This window comes from Scyliorhinus canicula, chromosome 2 (assembly GCF_902713615.1).
Source record: "Scyliorhinus canicula chromosome 2, sScyCan1.1, whole genome shotgun sequence".
Taxonomy (NCBI): domain Eukaryota; kingdom Metazoa; phylum Chordata; class Chondrichthyes; order Carcharhiniformes; family Scyliorhinidae; genus Scyliorhinus; species Scyliorhinus canicula.
The window spans coordinates 184,808,917-184,835,573 of record NC_052147.1 but is presented as its reverse complement, the minus strand read 5'-3'; the positions used below and the strand labels follow the sequence as shown (position 1 = coordinate 184,835,573).

General features: G+C 48.9%; 1 protein-coding gene across 1 annotated transcript in view; it reads left to right on the top strand.

Annotated features, from left to right (window-relative positions):
• The window catches only part of LOC119961822 (collagen alpha-1(II) chain-like), a 223,418-nt gene that overhangs the window by 168,872 nt on the left and 27,889 nt on the right, over window positions 1-26,657 (top strand). Inside the window, exons 35-45 of the mRNA XM_038789189.1 lie at window positions 5,828-5,935; window positions 6,070-6,123; window positions 8,019-8,072; window positions 13,095-13,256; window positions 13,902-14,009; window positions 16,410-16,517; window positions 16,979-17,032; window positions 17,159-17,266; window positions 18,036-18,089; window positions 18,217-18,324; window positions 25,605-25,658. Coding sequence (XP_038645117.1) covers window positions 5,828-5,935; window positions 6,070-6,123; window positions 8,019-8,072; window positions 13,095-13,256; window positions 13,902-14,009; window positions 16,410-16,517; window positions 16,979-17,032; window positions 17,159-17,266; window positions 18,036-18,089; window positions 18,217-18,324; window positions 25,605-25,658 — 972 coding nt within the window. The remainder of the gene's footprint in view (window positions 1-5,827; window positions 5,936-6,069; window positions 6,124-8,018; window positions 8,073-13,094; window positions 13,257-13,901; window positions 14,010-16,409; window positions 16,518-16,978; window positions 17,033-17,158; window positions 17,267-18,035; window positions 18,090-18,216; window positions 18,325-25,604; window positions 25,659-26,657) is intronic.

Below are 26,657 nucleotides of genomic sequence, written 5' to 3'. Positions count from 1 at the left end.
ATTAAATGACACCTAGTCACTTTTTTGGGACCTGGGAAGTTTCTCACAGGTTTAGCTTGCAACGCCTCGTGAGCTTCAATGCAATCTCGCGAGTCGTTGCAAGGGGAATCCTGCCCATAATGGGCGGGATCAGTTTTTGGGAAATCTCCATATCAGAGTGAGGCAGTAAGCCTTACTCTAATGTGCAGATTCCTGAGGTACCTGAGGCTTTGGGATTCAATCCCTTCACCTCCGGGACCTTGGGCGAGCTCCATTTGGTATTGGTCCCCACAAACGAGAACCAGATGGAACAGCATTCCTGGGGGTCTCCAAGGGGATCAGAGATCCCCAGCTGCATGCCCTTTGGGCAGGTGGTTGCCTGGCACTGCTAGTGCCACGGATACCCAGTGCCACTTGGGTGCCAGCCTGGCACTGCCAAGGTGTCCAGGTGGCACTGCCAGGGTACCAGGTTGGCACTGCCAAGATGTCAAGCTGGCATTGATTGCGCATGCGATTAGGTCCGGGTTGATCGCTGGGGGGGGAGGCTTTGGGGAGGAGGGGGCTGGGGGATGTTGAATAACCATGTGTTTCTTGGCACTGCGAATGCCGGGAATAACGCAGCTAGACGCACTTTCTAGGGGACTTTGTGTTCCCATTTGGGCAGATTGCGCCCTAAGTGTGGGCTAAACTGTTTTTTCAGCATTGGGGAGCTGAACTCAGAAATCAGGCCGCCATTTTGAAAGGGTGCCCCGATCTCGAAGTGAGCTTACACCCCTTACATATATGGGCATTACTCCACCCCCCCCTAAGTGAGGACACCCCACTCTGGGGCCCCTGGGGGTCCCCCCTCTTCAGGCCCCTCCCCTTCCAGAAGCCCCACCCATCACATCCCCAAAGTCCCAGAGGCCCCTGCTTACCTCCTCTGCACACCCACCCTTCAAACACGCCTCCACCCTCCTTTCATGGGCATGGCCCCCTTTGAACCCTGATACTTGGCAGTGGCACCCTGGCACCTGTGCACCCTTGCGTTGGCACTGTGGCACCCAATTAGTGATCCTGCCAGTCTGGCAGTGCCATCCAGACATCTTGGCAGTGCCAAGATGCCAGCTGGACAGTGTCAAGGTGCCCACATTCTAGGAGGAGGGCCAGGGGGCTACCCTACACTGACCCGGACTGCCCAGGGGCCTCCAATGGTCAGGGAAACCTCTGGGTGCCATTCCACGTGGTCCACATTAGTGTGGACCAATGCTGAATGGCACCCAGTTGTGGCGTGTGACGTTTGGGCATGCCCCTTTTCGGTGTGTTTCTGACTCAGACGCCTCGGAGGACTTTTGGATGTGATTTGTGAAGACTGCCGGGAAGCCCATGAGAGGCCTTTCCTGACATCCGCCGACCACACCTGGCTCATGAGAGCGCAACACGGCTGGTGGATTGCATTTTAAATACATTTTTAGAAGTTTATTTTATTCCATCTCCAAAGTGCTTCTGAGGTCAGCCGATGGTGGATCAGTGATTGGATGAGTGGCTATGGAGCACGGTAGCACACGTGGATAGCACTGTTGCTTCACAGCACCAGGATCCCAGGTTTGATTCCCCGCTGGGTCACTGTCTGTGCAGAGTCTGCACATTCTCCCCGTGTCTGCGTGGGTTTCCTCCGTGTGCTCCGGTTTCCTCCCACAGTCCAAAGACGTGCAGGTTAGGTGGATTGACCATGCTAAATTGCCCTTAGTGACCAACAAGGTTAGGAAGGGTTATTGAGTTATTCGGTTACAGGGATAGGGTGGAAGTGGGGGCTTAAGTGGGTCGGTGCAGACTCGATGGGCCGAATGGCCTCCTTCTGCACTGTATGTTCTATGTTCTATGGAGTGGGAATGGAGGGCATATGGGGCAATGGGGAGCAGGGCCATGAGTTGACCTTGAATTGGCATGGATGATATGAGGGGCCCTGGAGGAGGCTTGTGGAGTGAGGGCAAGAGGGCTAAACTTTTCCAAAACAATTTAAATGAAGTCCGGAGAAACCAGGCAAGCCTTTTACCTAGCCCTCCTCAGCCCTCACCATACCTCAGGGCTGCTTATTCTCTACTTCTTCCGGGGTTGGTGGGCTGACTCCGTGTCCACACTTACCCACACTCCGTCCCACACCCACACAAGGGCAGCATGGTAGCACAAGTGGCTAGCACTGTGGCCTCACAGCACCAGGGTCCCAGGTTTGATTTCCCCGCTGTGTCACTGTCTGTGTGGAGTCTGCACGTTATCCCCGTGTCTGCGTGGGTTTCCTGATAGCCGCTGACTATCCACTCTGTCTATGCCCCTCATAATTTTGTAGACCTCTATCAGGTCGCCCACCCACCTGGAGTGAAAATTCCACTATTCACCCTATTTTTACAAAAGCGGGTCCAGCAAGTTTGGAAATATCCCAAGTCAAACTCCCTGCCTCGGTAATCAAAATCTGGCCTTAGGTTCCTGACCCTGACCGTCCTCTCGTGAAAAGAAACAATCACTGCTTAACCCACCCTCTATTCTACAAATCAACTTTAAATCTAGGCCCTCTGGTTCTTCTCTGCTGAGGGGAATAGGGCCATCTATTCTATCTAGGCTTCTTATAATTGTTTGCAGCTCGATTAAATCTCCCGTCATACTCCTCTGTTGCAATATCCCCACATATGGAATCTTAACTCTTGCTTAAAATTCTCTGATTCTGGCATCATCCTTATAAATGTCCACTGTACCCTCTCTGGTGCAATCACATCCTTTCTGCCAAATAATGGCTCGAACTGTACACAGCTATCTAGTTGAGATTTTCTTTGTGTTATTTTTAAACGTGTAAAACAGGTGCAACAAGGACTAGCTTTGACCGCTTGATGTGTGGAATTTCACTGAAATTAAATCTCGATTAGAGCTTGGCTATGTTGCAGGAGGAACACAATGAACTGAAATCAGTCTGAATATTTAGAATATTGAACAGAATCATCACATGGTATCAGTCACACTGGCAGACCTAACTGATTCAGTGCAACAAATCTGTTCAAATATCTTGTATTAGTGCATTATCATAGTCTGAATACAGTCATATAGACTCAGGCACAATATTTAGAACATCAGTTGCAATGGGCACGCTCTGATTAAATAAATTAACAGAAGCCATGAAAGTTCAGAACACAAAGTAGACTCTTCTGGGCGGCACGGTAGCACAGTGGTTAGCACTGTTGCTTCACAGCTCCAGGGACCCAGGTTCGACTCCCGGCTTGGGTCACTGTCTGTGCGGAGTCTGCACGTTCTCCTGTGTCTGTGTGGGTTTCCTCTGGGTGCTCTAGTTTCCTCATACAAGTCCCGAAAGACGTGCTTGATAGGTGAATTGGACATTCTGAATTCTCCCTCAGTCTTCACGAACAGACGCCGGAGTGTGGCGACTGGGGGATTTTCACAGTAACTTCATTGTAGTGTTAATGTAAGCCTACGTGTGACACTAAGAAAGATTACAGTTTGCATCTTACCCTCCCACAATGGGTTTCTGGTTGAAAACTCCATATTTAACATTCCCTTTAATGCTATATAATTTGATGAAACTGACAGAGATTTGAGCTTGGAAGTTCCCACTGGCGCAATTGCTTTCATTGGGGGTTTTTTACAACCGAAGGCTGGGATATTGTGAATCTATCTAACCTTTACTTTGTGCCAATGTCTTGACTTGGTTGTCTGCCAGTAGTATGCATTCTTGCACAGATTAAAGCCCTTTAAATTTCTATCAGCAGTGATTCACGAACAAGTTATCCCTGACCTAACCCACTGTACAAGTGGGAGGTCTCGGAGATTGAATCATTTGTTCAGATCGTGAATATCTGAAGGAGACCCCATGTGAGTGTAGTTAGTGGCACAGTGTACTCCACTTAAATGATGCATGCTTCAAGCTGGGCAGCCAACTATAACTAGCAAATTACTTAAACCATTTTCACTTACAGAGATATCAATTGCAAAGGCAACAATTATAGGATAGTAATCTTGCTGACTATTTTGGGAAAAGCAACAATTACTTATTTTTGTTTTTTTCTAAAGCAAATGCTGGAAGTCTGAAACAAAAAGCAGAAATCATAGTATTCCTACAGTGCAAAAGAAGGTCATTGGGTCCATCGAGTCCACACCGACCCTCGGAATGAGCACCCTATCTAGGCCCAATCCCCCGCCCTATCCTCGTAATTGCACCTAACCTTTGGACACTAAGGGGCAATTTAGTGTGGCCAATCCATTTAATCTGCACATCTTTGGACTGTGGGAGGAAATCAGAGCACCAAGAAGAAACCTATGCAAACACGGGGAGAAGGTGCAAACTCCGCACAGTCAATTGAGGTCAGAATTGAACCTGTGTCCCTAAGCGCTATGAGGAAGCAGTTCTAACCATTCTGTTTTTCCTGCAAGTCACAAGTACTAATCCTTTTGGGACCCCATTCATCACCACCTGCCACTCTAAAAAGATCCACTTATTTCTACTCTCTGTCTGTTAACCAATTCTCAACGCATGCCAATATATTACGCCCAATCCCATGTGCTTTAATTTTGCACACTAACCTCCTATGTGGTTTGATAAAAAGTTCTCTGAAAATCCTAATACAAAATATCCACTGGTCTATCCTTATCTATTCTACTAATTACATCCTCAAAGAACTCCAGTAGGTTTATCGAACATTATTTGCCTTGCATAAATCCATGTTGCATTTGTCTAGTCCTCTTATTACATCCTTTATAATAGACTCTAGAATTTTCCCACTATTGCTGTTGGATAACTGGTCTGTAATTCCCTGTTTTCTTCCTCCCTATTTTTTTAAATAGCAGGGTTACGTCTACCACCCTCCAATCTGCCAGAACAATTCCAAAATCTACAGAATTTTGGAAGATGACAACGAACACACCCACTATTTCCATGGCCAACTCCTTTAATACCCTGGGGTGTAGATGATCTGACCCTGCGTGGCACGGTAGCACAATGGATAGCACTGTTGCTTCACAGCGCCAAGGTCCCAGGTTTGATTCCTGACTTGGGTCACTGTCCGTGCGGGGTCTGCACAGTCTCCCTGTGTCTGCGTGGGGTTCCTCCTGGTGCTCCGATTTCCTCCCACAAGTTCCGAAAGACGTGCTTGTTAAGTGAATTGGATATTCTGAATGCTCCCTCAGTGTACCCGAACAGGAGCTGGAGTGTGGCGACCAGGGTCTTTTCACAGTGACTTCATTGCAGTGTTAATATAAGCCTATATGTGACAATAATAAATATTATTATTTATTTCCCATTTTTCAGTTCTGTTGATTTCTGCAGCACAATTTCTTCACAATAGTAATTTCCTTCAATTCCTGCTTCTTAATCATATTCACTATTTATTCTGGATATGCTTATTATCTTACTGATGTATTTGCAGCAATCTTGTGGTCTGAATGGAATTGTAACAATTTTAGGGGACATTAGTACATAGCACCTACACTTTTTACATCTATTGAATGGATACTAAAATCCTATAAATTGGGCTGTCTTGTTTCCCATCCATTCGTGCTGCAAACACCCACAATACTATTTTGGGTCACAGTTCCTCTTAGCATTCCCACCTGCGTTGTTTGAATGCCAATTTAGCATATGTGTGTACGAATGCTGAACTTACATGAAGATTTAAATGCCATTTTGAACAGCTTACTGTTAAGATCCAATTACATCAGGCCACAGACTGACCCTCTTTACTCAGGTGAAGCTTGTGCTTTGTGCCGAAGAAACTGGTGCAAATTCAGTTTCTCATCTTCAGAATTTTAAAGTAGGTAATATTGTTAGTTTTAAGTCTGTGCATGACTAACCTATAATTTAATTAACCAGGGTCTTGATGGGCACACTGGTCCTAAAGGCTCAGATGGCAGCCGTGGTTCAACGGGCAATTCTGGCCTGCCAGGTCCTCCAGGTCCAAGTGGTTCACCTGGTCAACTGGTAAGCAAATATTCCTGACTGAATAATCGATTCCAAAGTATTTATAATCCCATCATTATGTATGACCTTGAGTGCTTTGATTTTGAAGAAAATGGACTCTGTGACATCAATTCAATGTTTTTGAATTATTATAGGGCCTTCCTGGAACTAAAGGTGTGAAAGGTGATCGTGGATCACCAGGTCCTGCTGTGAGTATTGCTAATATTACTGAACATTTACTCATATGCGTTATTCATATTTATGATCATATTTATGATCAAGCTACTTTAGTTCATTTCATGCACAGGTATTGCACTTTCTTGACAAAATAATGATCAATCATCCATTTAGAGAATGTGGAATTTTCTCCAAATTGCACCGAGTACTGGATCAGGTGAGAAAATGTGTGAAACCCACTGGTTTTGCACATGTCTTTTCTCACCTGATTTCACAGCAATCTATGCAATTTCAAATTCTGGCAAGGATCACATAGCTAACGCATGGCCTAAACACGGCAGCAACGCAAGGATATGAGATCGGGGCACTCTTTTAAAAAAAGGGCCCCAATTTCAAAGTAACATTTAAGAACTCTCCGCCCAACAGAGATAGGGACCCCCTTGGCAGATCAGGGAACACCCCCAACCCCCACAGGCAGAAGAGCAACCACCCCCCACAATGCACAGATCGGTGTAACACCCCAGGTGTGGAGGATTCCGCACCTTCCGGGCGGCCCGACGCCGGAGTGGTTCACGCCACTCCTCAGAGCCGGTACGGCCAGCCCCGCCGCATAGAGGAGAATCCAACCCCAGGTCACCAGTGGATTGGGGGAGCATGTCAAACTAAGGTCATGCTGGCACACATTCCATTATGGCCCTCTCATGAGATTATACAGCCATAACTGGATTTGCATCCGTGGCGAATGGGCCCGCTAAATCCCGTTCGTCGTTACTTAATCCCTAAGAGTACAGTGTCTGTTTCATAACTTCACTCCTCAGCATTGTTTACACAAAATATTTTTATCTGAAGTCCAACTGAGGATTTTATTGAACTTCCTTTAAAATCTCATTGTTTTGAATAATGTGCCCCTCAAAAACAAACGCTAGAAAGAACTAGGCTGGATCGTTCATAAGATTTGTGTTCTCCCCCAAAGAGCAGTTGACACTGGATCAAATTAAAAGATGAAAATTGAAACTGATGAATTTTGTTGTACAACTGTTTTAAGATATTCAGACCTAAGATGGATAAATGGAATCAAGAAACAAATCTACCATAACCTAATTGAATGTGTGGGACTAAATGGCCTACTCCTTGTGCCAGGATTCTCCCCCAACCGGCGGGCAGGCTGTACCGGCGCCAAAGAGTGGCATGAACCACTCTGGCGTCGGGCTGCCTGGAAGTTGCGGATTTCTCCGCACTTCCAGGGGCTAGGCCGGCGCTGGAGTGGTTGCCACTGCCCCAACTGGCGCCAAAGGGCCTCTGCCGGCCGGCTCGAGTTGGCGCATGCGCGGGAGCACCAGTGTGTTCTGGCGCATGCACAGAAGCGCTGGTATGATCCCTGCGCATGCGCAGGGGGTTTCTTCTCTGCGCCGGCCATGGCGGAGCTTTACAGACCGGAGCGGAGGTAAAGAGTGCCCCCCCGGCACAGGCCCAACCGCAGACCAGTGGGCCCCGATCGCAGGCCAGAGTGAAGCACTCCAGTGCCGTGCTGGCCCCCTGTGCAGCGCAAGATCGCTGCTCCTATGGGCCAGATGACGGCGTCGTAAAACACTCTGGCCTTTACGACGGCGGCAACACTTAGCCCCAGGATCGGAGAATACCGCCCCTTTTTCTTAGTTTATGTACAGTTCAAAGGCAGCAGAATTTGGTATCAAATCGAGCAATTATACTCTCTAATGCAATGTATGACATTATAGTCCTGGGATCGTCAAAATTCATATGAACATAATCTCAATCTGCTAATGGTTCTGTATCATTGTCTAATGTAATCTAAAATGTCATTTTTTAAATTTTCCCCATAAGTTTCACAACATGTTTGCAATAAGTAAACTGTACCTTAGGTGATCAGATTTGAGAAATGTCTAATTGAGATTAATTTCTTTTTCAGGGTATTTCTGGTTTTCCTGGTGCTCCTGGTCCAATTGGTGCAATTGGATCAGCAGTAAGTAGTGTTTCTGGTCACATCTATATCACTGTTAAGAAGTTCTCTTGTTACATTGATCTCGTTTTTATCTTTAGACATTTAATATTTCTCTTATCGTAAATATAAACATTTTTACCTTTGAAGATATGCTATTAAGTACTATTATTTGGTCTAAAACTCTGAACATATTTCAAAATAGGTTTTAAAATATTAAAACTTTAAGATGGCATGGTGGCATAGTGGTTAGCACTCATGCCTCATGAAGCTGAGGACCCGGGTTCACTCCCGGTCTCCAGGTCTCTGTCAAGAACAATACAGCACAGGAACAGGCCCTTCGGCCTTCCAAGCCTGACACCATTTGAAAGTTCCACGTCGGGGAACTGAACCCCAGTCTCCCACGTGACAAGCGGGTATATTAACCACAATACTAATGAGGAACTATGTCCATGTGGAGTTTGCACATTCTCCCCATGTCTGCGTGGGTCTCACCCCCACACCCCAAAAAGATGTGCAGGGTAGGTGGATTGGCCATGCTAAATTGCCCCTTAATTGGAAAAGAAAGAATTGGATAATCTAAATTTATTAAAACGTTAATGCACAATACCACATGAGGAATTGAATAACATCATTTCTTTTAAAATGAAAAAAGTGAAAGTTCCCTGTGACCTTCAAGTAACTTTTATCCCCAACATGTCAGGCATTATATGCTTTGATTATTATTGCTTGTATCATTGGTCAATGAGTGGACAATCTCTGTTTAATAAACAATTGCCTCCGAAAGAAGTTCCTTGGTTTAGTTTATAAATGTTGCTGATTACACAGTCTGAGCATAAATAATTATGAAGTGACAAGAAAATCTTTAACTATTCATTATCAGATTAAATGGGCAACATATTCCAAGCAGATTTCTGAATTATTAATTTATGGAATAATAATGTATCAAACCCCTTTGAATGATGCAATGTGCAAATCTAGTCTTTCAGTCCTGCGACCTTTATTTCAGTATTGGCTATTCACTTTAGAAAAGAGCTGGTAAGTCATGTCACATAACAAGTTGGACTGAGGCAAACTCTACACTTACAATCATTCAAATACAGCAATGAGATAATAAAATATCAAAGATAAACCTGCGCCATGCCCAAAGTAGAATACTGAAAATGGAACTGGATTACAGAATTTAATAATATCATGAAGATTTCAGTCACCATTCCTGGTTGATTTATTGGGTTGATATCAGTCCTTCCTAAATATTGAATATTATACACTACGCAGATTTACATAAAATCCTGCCTAGGCACACTCAAATCATAGAAATACAGACTATTATACTGCTGTTTCAGTTGAATACCATGATCTTTTCTTCTCTCCCTTTCTTTACTGGAAACATTTATGTGACTTTCCATTTCTCTGTGCCAAGGGACTTTGCCCCTAATCTATACCACAACACATCACTCCTCTTGTTGTTATTCTGTTCTGCCACCTTCCAAGGCTTGAACTATTTTCAATGAGCCTATGACCTTACTCAGCATTCTTCAATTGATTCATCATTGGCACCTCACTGTCTTATGAGTCTTCCCCATCTTTTATGTTCCCTGATTTGGGGACTCTGTGGACTAACTTCACTTAACTTCTTCCTATTCCAATCACTCCACCATCCCTGGGTGTTACCAATAGATCAAGAATTAACATCCTGCTTTGTATTTCTCTCCAGAAAGTAGGTTTATTGACAAGAAAATTTCTTACCTTATTCATAAAGATTGTATCCTGTGTTTGCCTGAAACTTCACTAGTAGTGTTACTTTGCTCCTCGCTGAATCTCTCCATATCAGCATACTTTCCATTGCCTTTTATGGGGCGGGATTCTCCGACCCCACGCAGGGTCGGAGAATTGGCGGGAAGCGGCGTGATTTCCGCTCCCGCAGGTCTCCTAATTCTCCCGCCGGTAAAAAACCGGCGTTGTGCAAATCCCGCCGGCAGCCTGTGAAAACAGCTGGCGCCGGCGGGATTTCATTTTTTTAAAACTCACCTTTAAATCTCCGGCCCGGATGGGCCGAAGTCCCGCCGCTGGGAGGCCTTCTCCCGCCGCCGAGGTGTACACCACCTCAGAAACGGCGGACTCAGCGGCGCGAGCGGGCCCCCGGGGTCCTGGGGGGGGCGGGGGGCGATCGGACCCAGGGGGGTGCCCCCACGGAAGCCTGGCCCGCGATCGGGGCCCCCCGCTCACTCCGCGGGGCAGTGCCGTGGGGGCACTCTTTCTCCTTCCGCGCCGCCACGGCCTCCGCCATGGCGGACGCGGAGGAGAACCCCGCATCGCGCATGCGCCGGCAGTAAGGTCAGCGGCCAGCTGCCGCTGACGTCACTGCCGGCGCATGCGCCGACCGCCGAAAGCCTTTCGGCCAGCCCCGCTACCGACTGCGCCGGGTGTTTGCGCCAGTCTACCGGTGCAAACTGCTCCGGCGCGGGGCTGGCCCCCAAAGGTGGGGAGAATTCCCCACCTTTGGAGGAGGCGCGACCCCTGAGTGGTTGGCGCCACTCCCCTACGCCGGCACCCTCCGTCACGCCGGGTAGGGGAGAATCCCGCCCACGGCCTTTATCACTATGTGGGTATGATACCATGGGCTGGATTCTCCGACCCCCCCCCCGAGAAATCTGCACCTTTTGGGTGACCCGACGCCGGAGTGGTTTACGCCACTCCATCCTGCCGGGACATCCGCCCCGCCGGGTAGGGGTGAATCCCAGCCCATGGGCGAAATTCTCCGACCCCACGCAGGGTCGGAGAATTGGCGGGAAGCGGCGTTATTTCCGCTCCTGCAGGTTTTTGAATTCTCCCGCCGGTCATAAACCGGCGTTGTGCAAATCCCGCCGGCAGCCTGTGAAAACAGCTGGCGCCGGCGGGATTTCATTTTTTTTAAACTTACCTCAAATCTCCGGCCCGGATGGGCCGAAGTCCCGCCACTGGGAGGCCTTCTCCCGCCGCCGAGGTTTAAACCACCTCTGGAACGGCGGGCTCAGCGGCGCGAGCAGGCCCCCGGGGTCCTGGGGGGGCGGGGGGCGATCGGACCCGGGGGGGTGCCCCCACGGAGGCCTGGCCCGCGATCGGGGCCCCCCGCTCACTCCGCGGGGCAGTGCCGTGGGGGCACTCTTTCTCCTTCCGCGCCGCCACGGCCTCCGCCATGGCGGACGCGGAGGAGAACCCCGCATCGCGCATGCGCCGGCAGTGACGTCAGCGGCCAGCTGCCGCTGACGTCACTGCCGGCGCATGCGCCGACCGCCGAAAGCCTTTCGGCCAGCCCCGCTTCTGACTGCGCCGGGTGTTTGCGCCAGTCTTCTGGTGCAAACTGCTCCGGCGCGGGGCTGGCCCCCAAAGGTGGGGAGAATTCCCCACCTTTGGGGAGGCGCGACCCCTGAGTGGTTCGGGCCACTCCCCTACGCCGGCACCCTCCGTCACGCCAGGTAGGGGAGAATCCAGCCCCATATTCCTGTTGTAGGGCTGGATTCTCGGCCCCCCCGCCGGGTCGGAAAATCGCCTGGGGCCAGCATGAATCCCGCCCCCGCCGGCTGCTGAATTCTCCAGCACCGGATACTCAGCAGGAGCGGGAATCGGACCGCGCCTGTCGGCGCCCCCCCCCCTCCCCCGGCGATTCTCCGGCCCGCGATGGGCCGAAGTCCCGCTGTTGTCATGCCGGTCCCGAAGGCAGGAATCAAACCACCTACCTTACCGGCGGGACCTGGCGGCCTCGGCAGGCTCCGGGGTCCTGGGGGGGGGGGCGTGGGGCGATCTGGCTCCGGGGGGGTGCCCCCACGGTGGCCTGGCCCACATTCGGGGCCCACCAATCGGCGGGCGGGCCTGTGCCGTGGGGGCACTCTTTTCCTTCCGTGTTGTCCATACCCTTTACGATGGCGGACGCGGAAGTGACCCCCTCCCCTGCGCATGTGCGGGGATGACGTCAGCAGCCGCTGACGCTCCGGCGCATGCGCGGAACTCCGCTGGCCGGCGAAGTCCCTTCGGCCCCGGCTGGCGTAGCGCCAAAGATCTTTCCCGCCGGCCGGCAGGGCGCCAACCACTCCGGCGCGGGCCTAGCCCATCAAGGTTAGGGCTTGGCCCCTAAAGGTGTGGAAAAATCCACACCTTTGGGGCGGCCCGACGCCGGAGTGGTTCACGCCACTCCATCCCGCCTCGCTGGGTAGGGGAGAATCCCGGCCCTAGTTTCTATAGCTTTGAGTGCCTTCGCCTTTAAACCCTTGGCTATCTGCCAAAATCCCAAGCCCTGAGACATTCTACTTTCTTCCCTTTTGCCATACTCTACACTGAGTAACTTCTCAGTCTTAATAATTGTGCCTTCCATCTCTTCCCTCTGAATTCACCATCCAATCGAAGCTAGGCCAAAATTTCTCCCACTGCAATTCTCACACTCTCCTACTTGTGAGAATAAATGAGATTCTTTCATCATTTGCACTACATTGCGCATTACTAATAACAATCTCAGAGCACTATTTCTGTTCCATTACATAAGCGGGGAGCGAGCATATTATGCGATAGGTGCCATCCGGCTTTATGAATCTTTTCTGATATCTGACAGAGATGGTCACAAAAAATACATGCCTTATTCTCTGCACTACATGTAAAAACGTTATTTGTGATACTTAATGGATAATGTGAAAAGGCAGCATAAATATATGTCCAGGGTCCCGCCATTCATTTGCATTCTCCCCTGTGAGCTGGGATTGGGCATTGCCCAGATGAATTTTTAATCACCCAATGCAAGCAACCTTCATGACAATCATAGTTGTAATATACACCGATGCATCTTTTCTTAGAAAATACTTGTTTGTTGTAATTAGCGATTCTTTGAACAATGGTCCCAAATTTCAAAGGCTTCCTCCACGATCCTGTTGTAACCTCAGTGAGAAATTAGCAGAACAGCATTTATTTTTTCCCCCCCAGAGGTTTCTGCAATCTCTCACTGGAGGACGACTGAGAAATTCTAGACAATGTAAATTGCGTCCTTTTAGACTTTCTAATCACCATTTTTCTTAACAGGGTAGTGCTGGTCCTCCTGGCTCTCCAGGTTCCCTTGGTAAAGACGGCCCCCCTGGTCCAGCTGGTAAAACTGGTTCACGTGGTGAAATTGGACTTGCTGGTCCCAAAGGCGAACCAGGTAACCCCGGCGATAAGGGTTCACCTGGTGAATCTGGTCCTCAGGTAAGTTACACAGAGCAACGTCATTTTGGAAAATTTAAGTTACGTGACTCAAATTCTATGCATAGTGAAATGAATTTGCTGTGACATTGTCATATATCCCTCAGCAGTGTACTCTTGTAGTTTTCTGATGAAAATGCTTCATGCTACACAACACCTTAGTTTTGCTAATATCAGAAAAATAAGCAGATTGACTTTGACAAACAGTGGGACTGACATCAGATGGAGCATCTAATTTTCTTATGATTGACGTTAATTAGATATTTATTAATAATGATTTGATGATTCCAATTCTCTTCCCGCATCTAGTGGGACTTTTGTCTGTTCCATCGCTAGCTTTTCATGGAGCAGATCACTAGTCTGTCGCCAAGGGCTTATAGTTTGAGGGGCACCACTCCACATCAAAGGTGGCTGACCAGGAGTCTCTCCTTTTAACGGCAGCTATTGTTTGGAAGGATTTTCCAGGTTGATATTCAACCTGTTTGACTGGGTTATGATCGCATCTTCCTTGGCCATCAAGTCCTGGGATGGGATTCAAACCCAGAGGTTCTGGCTCAGAGGCAGCTCTGCTACCCACTGCAACATAAGATCTCCTTCCGTTAGAGATGAAAAGCTTAATTATATTCTAAACACCATTGTCTTTAATAGGGTCTTTCTGGCATACCAGGCCCTCAAGGTTTGGTAGGAACACGTGGCGTGGTAGGCTTACCTGGTGCGCTTGGGCGACCTGGCCCTTCAGGTACAAGAGGTCCATCAGTAAGTATTCATTATGTTCCAGCATTTTCTTTTTTCATGTTTCATGTCTTGAATTCACATTTCCCAGATATTAATGATGGTTTCTGGATTCTGAAAGGGAGCTATTGCTCCAATATTAACAAAATAGGAAGCAAATTACTGCGCTATTTCTCCTGGAAACAAGACAAAGGGCGCGATTCAGTGGAAAAACGTTGAAGTCCGCTTTCGGGCACATTTGGCGGGTGTGTTTATTGGCGGCTGGAGCAGCGAGAATAACCCCATTATTAAATGGCACTTTTGCCGTTTCTTTTGGCCCTGTAGACGACATGCTGAGGCATCTGTCCTGCACTGGTGAGCTGCACTCATCAGCAGGACCAGTTCCTCACAGATCGGAACGCCATTTTGGAATACTAGCCCAATCTCTAGTTCCCCCTCACCCTTTTCAGAACCCTTCCCAGCTTTCAGGATAATGCCTCTTCACCGCCCCCCCTCCGACCTTCCTGAGGCCCCTGGACATCCCCCCTCACTTCCCATCTAAAGGGCAATATTTCCCGCTGTATTTTTAAAAACTTTCGAACAAAACAACAGGTATGTCCTACAATGTTACACTTGTGGGAAGGGTTCTGAATGAACCCGTTCTGCCAGCAACCTCTGCTCCTGACAGACCGAGCTGTTGTTTTAAAAGGGTGCCCCGATCTTAAAAAATAAAATAAAAAGAAGAAACACCCCACACAGATGGGACCTCCCCACCTGCCTATCCCACAGACACAAGACCCTCACGCCACTTCCCACATGCCCGCCCCACAGGGACATCCCCCACGGTGGACATGGAAGCCCCACCTTCTCCCCAGGGACACAGGATCCCTTCCCTGCAGTAATCTTAACCCCCATCCTGAACCTCCCAAACCCCCCCCACCCCCACACTCTCCCCCGGCACTGCCACCCATATTGCCTCCTGTCACTGAGTTCTAGGGCACAGTGCCTGGGTACTGGCAGTGTATGGCCTGGGTATGATCCTCTTCCACCGAGGGTTGTAATTGGCTGTACGCCGTCGTCAGTTCCCCATTTTTCAAAACCTGGTATAATTCCCATCAAGCTTACATCACACCACCGTTCCCTAGTTCCCTACATGAGGGGACGGTACAGTGGGCAGCCCCGCTAAGTAAATGTTAACGTATTATGATGGAGTTCCCGTCATAACAAGATGTGAGCTCAGTTACGCCACTGGCGGGAGGCGGGGACAATCGAGTCGGGCAATCCCGCTGCCAGGAAAGCCGCTTGAGACTCCCACGATTCTCCGGCCACCGCTATTCCTGACCGCCAAAAGCGGGGGCAGGAAATCCCCCCCCCCCCCCCCCCCCCCCCCCCCCCCCCCCCATAGATCAGGGTGGGATTCTCCGTTGCCCGACGCCGAAATCGGGAACGGCGATTGGGCGGAGAATAGCTCCCGAAGTCAAAAGCACGGCAGGTAGCAGTTTGACGCCGGATGGTGATGCCACGCCCCCTCCAAATAGGCATCATTGAAAAGCGCACGTGGCACAGTTACAACCACGTTCGCATCTCATTATCGGGCCCACCCGCGATGCTCTGTGTCCATTGGAACGAGTTCCTGACAGCTTGGTCCATGTGCGGTCTCAACAGTCGTGCACCTGGCGTGGTGGCTGCGGAGAGTGAAAGAGGGCATACAGACAGTGTCCAGCACCACTTTGACAAAGGATCATCTGGACCCGAAACATTAGCTCTTTTCTCTCCATACGGATACTGCCAGACCTGCTGAGATTTTTCAGCATTTTCTCTTTGGTTTCAGATTTCAGCATCCACAGTAATTTACTTTTATCCAGTGTCCAGCACCGCCATACTTAACCGACAGTTGTTCTGCTGGCCTGGAGTCTTCTGGCAGGGCTGGGGGGTGTAGTGGGGGTGGCCAGGAGGTGGGCTGTGAGGCTGGGGTGGACGGTTACAGGCTTTTCAGGCGCGATCAGTGCAAGTGCAGAGGGTGTATAGTGTACACGCAGCTGCAGCTTGTCAGCCTTGCCCGTGTCCATCACAGACCCAGCGCCTCCCCCACCATTTTTCCCATGTTCTGTGGGCGTTCCATGCGGCGCTGGTGCTAGCCCCTCACCGGTAGCGGAATCAGTACGGGTGTGGAGCCAGTTTTTCCGACGTGGAACTCCACGGATCCTCCATTGGCGTCAGCACTTAGATGCAGGAATGGAGAATCCAGCCCATGATGTTCGTCTTGTCAAATAGCTGCCTTCTGAGCTGCAATTTGTGATGGGTCTGTTATCCTAAGTTTTATCTGACAGTCACCCATTTTGGAGATGGCTAAGGACTTGCAATTCTGATTTCCAAGGTTCTTCAAGAAGGTGCAATAAATTGTAAGGATGTTTGCTCAAATTAATGCAATTATGTCTCATTCAGGGTGAGGATGGCAAACCGGGCCCCGCTGGTGGCCCAGGTGGACGAGGTCCTTCTGGTCAAGCTGGACCACCTGGCGTAACTGGACCAGCTGGTCAACCAGGCAGAGATGTAAGTAGTTTTATTCATGATTTACTTTACTCTTAAATGGAATAACTGATATCATACATTATTCTACATTCTCAATTCAGTTAGTGTTTTATCATTTTCAGCACAGAATCTGTTGTTTCTAAATAGTGATTTTATGTTCACAAACAAATTATTGACTGGGAGTCTGCTGTTTAGTCTCTTTGGGCGGGAATTTCCCTGCCCCCTGCGGCATTGTCTGGCGATGGGATCTTCTGGTTCTGCTTTTGTTAATGGGGTCTCCCGCTGTATGGACCCCCGGCCAACAGGAAACTCGCGGCGGGGTTTCACCGTCAGTGGGCCCAGAAGATCCGGCTCGTGGAAACAGCCGGAAAATTGCGGCCATTATTCGTTAAGACATTCTACATCCTCTGTATTGATGACAGTGTTACCTCATAAGAATATTATGCTTCAATATGGTGAAGGTGTTTCCTGTTACCTTTTAGGGTAATCCAGGCTCTGATGGTCCTCCTGGCCGAAGTGGAGGCCCTGGTTCTAAGGTAAGAACAAAGAAAATTAAAATGGTATGCAATTTCAAATGTAATGAATAATTAACAAAGAATGTGAAATTAAGTGTTACATGGCTTTTCTTATCAATGGTGACTGCCAATGATTTGTTTCGGCAGGGTAATCGTGGTGAACCTGGCCCAGTGGGCCACCAGGGTTCCTCTGGACTTCCTGGACCTCCAGGTCAGCCTGGTTCACCTGGAAAACAAGGTGACAGAGGTTCATCAGTAAGTTTGAAAATTAGTATCTGTTGCAGCTATTCTCCACAATGTAGCTATTCATTATTGGAAAACGTATTTGGTTCTACCAGACCCTGTCAAAGCCATTGAAGGTATTTTGATTTATTTGAGAATAGCATAGCTTTATCTGAGCATAGACTTAGAGTGAAATTTACCAGCTCCCTCCCTATGTAGTGGTGTGTTTTATGATGGCGTAGGGGCCTTATCATTGGACGCCAGTGGGATTGTCAAGTCCCGCTAACCTCTATGGCGTTTTACATGGCTCACTCATGACTCCGCGGGGAACCCGGCATGTGGATTCACCTTCTGCAGGGCCGGAAGGTCTCATCAGTAGGAATGGCCAGGAAGTCCCACTCTTAGACTTAATTCCTCTGGTCTTGTGCGAGACAATGGACAGCAAGTCGCCGCCACTAGCCTCGGTCCATCTCAATTCCTTTTCCAGTCTCGGTGGTGTCTAGTTCTTGAAGGTCCTCTTTAAATGTACTACGGAGGACCCAGCATTGTTTTGCTTGGTTAATACTTTTTGAGATAAGAAAACAGCCATCGAAATAACTAAACTGTAAAATGTGTTCATCTGTTTCATAACAGGCAACTATTTATGACTTACATGGAGAAGTCCAATTTATCCAGTTTCTTAAATTGAATGAGACAAAATATCCTTCTTTAACTTGTACCTTTATTTACAATAATTTTGTATCAGACATATTGAACATGACTGTTTTTAACTTTTTTCCTTCCTGCTCTTAATACTTTTTAGGGACCGTCAGGTTCACAGGGACCACCAGGCCCACCTGGGGCTGCGGGACGTATGGTAAGTTGACAATGGTCTGAGCCAGGAAATCATATCCAAATGGTTTAAGTTGTTACCAATGTGTCATATATGGAAATTAATGTTATGTATTACTATTACAATCTTCATGATAGAATGTATTTTTCAGGGCCCACAAGGCCCACGTGGCAATAAAGGTGAAGATGGACAGCCTGGTAGAAATGGTATCAAGGGTCATCGTGGATTCCCTGGTGTACAAGGTCTGCCAGGATCTCCTGTAAGTATTTTGTGTTAATCCTACATGTCATTGAAATACAAGGGACAGCACCGTGCTTTCAAACTCTCCAAATGTGGACTTATTTGAAAACTTATGTCCAGCGGCATATCCACCGAGTGCACGTCTGTTATCAGAAGTCTAAAATCTCAGACATATTCAAATCTTGTAGCCTTGGTGGGGTGATGTTTTATGGTTCCTGGGGTGGCCTTACCTCTGAGGAGAAAAAAAACTGCAAGGATAAATAGATTTCAAACTTCTTTTGAAATATTGAAGAGCTCAGAGTCACAATGGCTCGAAGTTGTTTGTTGTATGCAAACTTAATATTACGCTTGCGCTGGCTGTGTTTATTTCATAACTGAAACACTTTGCCAAACATGTGGCATGATGTTGCTGGAAAGTTTTCAGTCAGAGGATCTGGAAAACGTATGGTTGTGAGTCTGGAAGAGATGGTGACAGTGTGATTTTAAAGGCTGTCTGTTGGGAAGACCTAATTGAACATGGGAACTTGCTGAAGGAAATTGAATGTGAATCCACAATTTAAGTTACAATAATCTTATTGCTGTTGAGTTTTTGTCAGCCACTGTTGCCTCAAATTTGGAAGCATTCCTTTTGGCTTAACTCACGGATCTCCTGGGAAGGAAGAGCATAATGAGAGTGCCTTCTCTGAATGATCTTATACTCGTATTGAATGCTGGTTTTGTGCAAAACACCGACAATTTGATGGCCACACATATATATCTCCTGTGCATTGAACATGGGTAAGAAGAATTCTGCGCTACAGTCCTGTCCACAGTTGAGCGAGTTTATGATGCAGAATAGCAGAAAATTTACAGGGCGATGGTGGCCTGCCAGTGATACTGGATTAGTAATCCAGAGGTCTAGGCTAATGGTCCAAGGACATGGTTCAAATTCTACCATGACAGGTGGTGGAATTTGAATTCAGTTAATGGGTACGATCGAACGGCCATGCTGCGCCTGAAAGGCAGCTTGCTGCGGCACGATGTGACCAATAGAAGCCGGGAGACCCCGCTCCCAGGATCTACCCAGCTCGCAACGCCTCACGAGATCTAATGCAATCTCGAAAGACATTGCGATGTAAATCCCAGCCATTGTGGGTGGGATCACATTTTGGAAATCTGCATACTGCATGTTAGAGCGAAACAACTAGTTGCACTCTAATATTCTGCTTCCTGAAGCACCCGAAGAGTTGGGATCGAACCTCTTCGCCTTGGAGACCTCGGGTGAGCGCAGTTCAGTAATGGTCTCCACAATTGGGGACCAGACAGAATGGCATCTGTGGGGATCTCCTGGGGGATCGGAGGCCACGTGGGCACTCTGGCACTGCCACATGTGTACCAGCCTGGCACTGCCAAGGTGTTTAGGTGGCACTGTCAGGCTTCCAGGTTGGTACTGCCAAATTACATTTTTCACATAGTGGTGATCGGGCCAGGGGTTCCCTGTGTGTGTGTTGAGGGGCATGTGGAGAGTCCAGGGTCCCCCTCATGGTGAGGTGGGGTTTGGGGGTGGTGGTGGGGGGGGGGGGGGGGGGGGGGGGGGTCACATCGGGGGCTCCATAGATCGATATTTTTGAATGGTATCCTGGTCTATCGCTACACTGAGAAGCTCCTCTGCACAAAATGGGTCTATGTGCGGCTTCGGCTGCACATTCGCCGCTGAGGCCCCCTATCTAACCAAAGTCACATTAGATAGCCTTGTATTTCTCAGTGCTGTGAGCGCCAGGAAACATACGGCTAAACGTGCTTGCTGTGGGACTATGTCCCATTTAGTTAAATCACGCCCAATAAATCTGGAAAATAAGTCTAGGGCGCGATTCTCCCAAAACGGGAGAAATCGTAAAGCTGCCGTAAAACCTGGGCGGGTTTTACGGCAGCGCGCCCCTTCCCGACCGGAGACCGATTCTGGTCCCCGGTCGGGGCTAGCAGCCCGACGCCGTAGGCTCCGGCAAGACGGGCTTAACGAAAATCGTTAAGCCCGCTTGCTGGAGTTAGCGCCGGCTGACGCGTCATATGACGTCAGCCGCGCATGCGCAGTTTGGAAGACTCCAACCCGCGCATGCGCGGGTGACGTCATCGCGTTTTTGCGCGAAACCCGCGCATGCGCGGGCCGGGTTGCCCCTCAGCCGCCCCGCGAATGGATACTGCGGGGCGGCGGAAGGACAAGTAGTGCGCGGGCATCGGGCCCGCTGCCCGCGATCGGTGCCCACCGATCGCGGGCCCATTGCACCCTTGGCACGGCCGTGGTACGGCCGTGCCAATCGGTGCCATGGTTATTAATAGCGAGTTAGTCACGCCGTTTTTACGAACGGCAAGACCAGGTGTGTTTGCCGTTTGTAAAAACGGCGTAAAGGGCTGGGACTTCGGCCCATCTAACAGCTGAGAATCGCTGCCGGCCGTAAAAAAACGGCGGCAGCGATTCGGGTCGGGACTTCGGCGGGGGGGGGAGGGGGGGGGAGAATAGCGGGAGGGCGGCAAAAATGTCGGGAAGGCCCTCCCGCTATTCTCCCACCCGTCGTGGGGGGCGGAGAATTTCGCCCCTAGTGTCTGTGATGGTGATGATAGCTATCGTCAATTGTGTAAAAACCCATTAGGTCCTTTAGGGAATGAAATCTGCTGTCCTTGCCTGTTCTGGCCTGCATGTGACTCCAGGCTCAGTGCATTGCGGTTGTCTCGTGACTGCCCTCTGAAATTCCCCAGCAAACCATTCAGTCCAAGGGCAATTAGAAATATGCAACAAATGATGATCTTGTCAAAGGTGGCCACATTCCATGAAATAAATTTTTTCTAAATTTCAGTGTGTTTCACTATGCAATTCCCCTCATGGCTATCCTTGCTGGGACTGCTGCTGGCAACTCCTTCCCCTCCATAATGGAGGGGTGGGGCAAGGACGAATACAGGTGCCAAGCAGATTTGCTTCTTTTTACCAATGTTTCCCTGTGGGGAGGCACTGAGAAATCGAATAAAAAGCCTAGAGTTCCCCAAAACACTTGTAGCCCCTCCATGCCTTCCCTTTTCCTGCCAAACTGAGGCTCGATTTAACTTGGAGGATAAGGGCAAGGAAAAGGAGAGAAAGCATTAACAGGAGTCAAACACATGTGGGGAGGCATTGTGTGACGGATTGGTGAATTCGGCCAGCTGGCTGCCTTCCTGGCAGTGGAGGCCAAAGCCATTTTGTGGCGTTGGACACTTTAATTCAACTGATAAGCTGCAGATGCCAAATATATATTCTGATGCAGCGCCATAGATTTTGAATATCTAATATTAGAATCAATATGGCTGCGGAGGATGCCATTTGGCCCATCACAGTTGAACTGACTCTTTGAAAGAGCTATTCAATTAGTCCCACTCACCTGCCCTGTCCCCCAGATTTCTGAAAATGTCCTCTTTTAAATATTTACCACCAGCTGCCTCCACTGGAGTGGGATTTTCGAAGACAAGGGGCTGGATCGCCGCCCCGCCATATTTCTGTTTTCCCCGCCAGCGGGATGCTCTGTTACGCCTGCTGGTGAATGGGGTTTCACATTGTGGGGCAGGCCCATGCCGTCGGGAAACACCCGGGCTTCCGGCAGAATATAGCATCCCCACCCATGGAGAATCCAGCCCCAGGAATCTGGAGAATACAGATTAGAACAGGTAAGTGGAGGTCAGAGTTTGGTGGATTCTTATGGATAACCAGTATATCCCTTTGAAGAGATAAGGTACTCCTTTGGATAGGGTGCCGGGACAGCTTTTGGAGAGGTAAGGCACCTTTTGGGATGGTTAAAATTAAACATGATGGGCAGCACGGTGGCACAGTGGTTAGCATTGCTGCCTACGACGCTGAGGACCCGGGTTCGAATCCTGGCCCTGGGTCACTGTCCATGTGGAGTTTGCACATTCTCCCCGTGTCTGCGTGGGTTTCACCCCCACAACCCAAAGATGTGCAGGATAGGTAGATTGTCCACTCTAAATTGCCCCTTAATTGGAAAAAATAATTGGGTATTCTGAATTTTTTTTTTTAATTGAACATGATGTGTACTTTTTACATACAAATTCATTGGAACTGTCAAGCTGTAAAATAGGTGCCAAGGAAATGTTAAGGAGCTGTCCAGCTGCCAAGTCTGTCAAAGCAATACAGGAAGTGTCAGGCAAGGAAAGAGTAGGAGCATAGCGTTGAGATACAGGATCAGCGATGATCGTGTTGAATGCTGGAGCAGGCTCGTGGAGCCAACCCATCTACTCCTACTTCTACTTTCTTTGTTTCTATATTTTAAAAGTCTTGTCAAAACTATCCACAAAGCGTCAAAACTTATCAAAGCTAACTGGAAAGTGTGAAAACTGTCAAAGAACTGCCCAGGGATGCTATGTGAATTGACCTGGGGGAGTAAGGGCAAAGGATGGTTAGGGACATATGTTAGCATGAGTTGGTACAAGGTTGGCATGGTGGTGGGTAGTAGATAACTAAGTTGGGTTGGGGTGTGAAGGCCAATGGAGGTTTGTACAGCGTGACTAAATTGGCATAGAAATATGGGGCTATGAGTGGGTGGGGGGGATGGATTGGCACGGATGTGGCTTACGGAGTGTCTGGTGGGTTGAAGGTGGTGAGGATTGGAGGGATGTTTTTGTTTTATTGTTTTTTATTGATTTCAACAGATGCCGGGGTTCAGAAACAGACCTTGTGCCCAGCCCACCTCCACACCTGATAACCTGTGCATTTGTTTCGGGGTCACAAATCTCAACTCCTGTAACCCCTTCCCTTTCCCTAACCAAAAATACCACCTGCCGGTGGCCATTTTTAAAGGTCAGGTTCGCTGGAACCAGGAAAGCTCCTGCCCCGGGAAACCCGACCTGGGGATGGAAATCAGGGCATAAAGAGCCTGTTGGCGGGTTTCTCCATGTCGCTGGCTGGTCAATGGGGTTTCCCATTGTGGGGCAGACCCATGCCGTCAGGAAACTGCTGGGCTGTCGGTAAATGGGGAATCCCGACGGCGGAGAATTCCGCCCCTTATGTTTTTTTAAACCTTCTCAATCTGCCCTATCATGTTCAAAGGTTTGACTCTCTAGAATTGTACAATTTAATTTATTCATCTTATTATGCATCTTACCGAAGTATATTAGGGGCCTCACGGTAGCATAGTGGTTAGCATCAATGCTTCACAGCTCCAGGGTCCCAGGTTCGATTCCCGGCTGGGTCACTGTCTGTGTGGAGTCTGCACGTCCTCCCCGTGTGTGCGTGGGTTTCCTCCGGGTGCTCCGGTTTCCTCCCACAGTCCAAAGATGTGCGGGTTAGGTGGATTGGCCATGCTAAATTGCCCGTAGTGTAAGGTTAATGGGGGGATTGTTGGGTTACGGGTATACGGGTTATGTGGGTTTAAGTGGGGTGATCATTGTTCGGCACAACATCGAGGGCCGAAGGGCCTGTTCTGTGCTGTACTGTTCTATGTTCTATGTTCTATGTTCTATATTGTTTCACACTTCTTCATGTAAAATTTAACCTGTCTCTGTCTTTGTGGAGTCTGTTATATCCTCCTCTGGTTTATGTTGTATTCACACTTTTAAATTCTGCGCTGTATATCAAACTCCAAGTCAGTAGCATGCATCAAACACAGACACCTGGGGAGCACAATTGGACACCTCCCTCCAAATACCCACTACTGTCTGTCTCTCAGCCTATTAGGTATCCATGCAGCCACTGTCCCTTTGATCCATAGGCTGCATTATTACTATTATAAGATATTGTATCAAAAAACTTTTGAAAGTCCATCTACAAAACATCAACTGCATTATCCCTATCAGCATCCAAATACTTACTCAAGTTAGTGAAGCACAATTTGTTTGAACAAATCTGCGCATATTAGTCCATACTTATTAGTCCACACTTTTCCAAATGCCAACTAATTTTGGCCTTGATTGCTGTCTGTATGGAATTCGGAACATGGTGCTTGTTGTTAGGCACTATGTATCATTTAATGTTCAGTGTTTAGTGGGCAACACTAATTTGACAACGGTGGTGCAACTGGAAGTCCAATGCTCCAGCTACCTCCATCCCTTAATCTTGTTGAACATGTGTACAGCAGCAGGGAGGAGCTTCCAGGCACTACATAAAAGTTCATCAGTTACTCCGTTGGTTGGCCTGCTTTGGTTGTTGCCACTTGATTTGTTGCTACCTATAATTGTTTCAAGTCGCCAAAATCTACAGAAAATGGTGTGTCAGATGCTCAATGAATATTTGTTGACTTCAAGGCTTCTGAAAAAACCATTGCTGCTAGACATAGATGCACAAGTAGCCATTTCTTGGAATAATGTATGACGGGGAGAATAAGTAGAGGTCACACTGTGGGACAAACTGCCAGAAGAGGAAGGAAGAAGAGAGGATGAAGGGCTCACCAGCAGTAGGCCATTTCTTCTAGGATTTTCAGGAAATAATTGTGCTGCTTGAACGTCATCAAAGAACAATTTGTGAGTCTTTTCCACTTCAATAAAAGCGTCCTCACTGATGTATGCTACTGCTGTAGCCACAATTGCAAACTCAGAATAGGGTGAGGACCCTGTTGCAACTGCTGTGATGGTGACTAGGGCAAATTATTTTAATGCATCTGGCTCCTTCCAGGCTTGAGCAAGCGATATTTGCAACACCTTGCAGTTTGCTGTCCACCGTTACGTGATGGAGATCATTGACTTTCTCTATTCATTGAGAACTAAAAATATTGTATTCTCTCTTGCCAGCGTGAAGCAGGGAAAGTGAACGTAGGAATCATAGAATTTACAGTGCAGAAGGAGGCCATTCGGCCCAGCGAGTCTGCAGCGGCTCTTGGAAAGAACACCCCACCCAAGCCCACACCTCCACCCTATCCCCATAACCCAGTAACCCCACCTGACCTTTTTGGATACTGAAGGCAATTTAGCATGGCCAATCCACCTAACATGCACATGTTGAGCTCTAGATATGCTGACTTACCCTTGGTGCAGGATCATATTAAATTACAAGTGCAGCACTTTGTGAGTGTGCTACATGACAACTTTGTCCGTCACAGCAACCAAGGGAGTTTGCACTCCCTCAACATGCATCTGGTGTGTGACCATAGGCAGAATCACGCAGTTCAATGTCTCATATCAAAGTAGCCGACATGATGCTTTCATTTTGCCACAATTTACTGTGCCAGCTGCATTTGAGTCAACACAGCCAGACTAAGGATTTATTGGGAACCAATTTCTCAAAAGATTTATTTGTTTGATTTTTTCCTTTGCTTTATTGTGAGAAGTAAATCTTTTCTTGTTTCCTAGGGTATATCTGGGGAAACAGGTCAAGCCGGAAATCCTGGAGCTCGAGGCGCAAGAGTGAGTAAAGTGGAAATAGTTGCAAAACTCTTTGTAAAACTCGAAAACATGAACATCGGATTTTCTGTTCTTAATGCAGACTGTTGCAGCGGGCAGAAAGAACAGCATGCTGGCGGCTTTCTCTGCCGTTAGCAGATCTGAACAAAAACATATCCAAAGGCCGTGTACGACAACATTGAGCGCAATTTTCCCAGCCCTGCGCAGACCGGAGAATCGCCACAACCATGCCTTGCCGCCCCGATGTTGGCGTGCGATTCTCCGAGGGGCGGAGAATCGGCGCCCTTTGCGCTGGCCCATTTGGCGCGGTGCCGGTCACGGGCTGCTGTATGAGGCCGGGCCGCCAATTCTCCAGCCTAGATGGGCCGAGCGGCCATGCAAAAAAAAACAGAATCCCACCGGCGCCGTCCACACCTGATCGCTGCCGGCGGGAACTCTGCGCGAAGGGTCGGGGGGGGGGGGGGGGGGGTGGGCCTGTGGGGGGGTGGGGAGAGGGGGGAGGCTCCATCGGGGCTCCGATTGGCGGGCCGGCCTCATTCCACCCCCCCCCCTCCCCACCCGGCCTACTTTGTTGCGTATTCGGCCCCAAAACACCCGTGCCATGTTGCGTCGGGGCCGGCGCGTTCCGTAAAGCCACCGCCCATGCGCGGGTTCGCGCGTTGCCACTGCGCATGCGCGGCTTGCCGCCGCCCCGAGTGCACGCCAGGAAGTGAGGCTGAACCGCTCCAGCGCCGTGCTGGCCCGAATCGCTAGTGCCCACGCACGTTTCGCACCGTTGTGAAACGCGACGGCGTTCACGATGGCGCGGACACTCTGTCCCGCGATCAGAGAATCACGCCCTGTATGCCCAATCAGAACCAAACCAGCAACTTTGTTTTTTTAAAGATCGGGTTGCTGTTTTTAAAGGCCACTCCAATACAAAAAAGTAAAAACAAAACATCCAATCTCCACGCACACCCTCTGCCAGCATAACCCCACCTGTCAATGTAACACCCCCACACA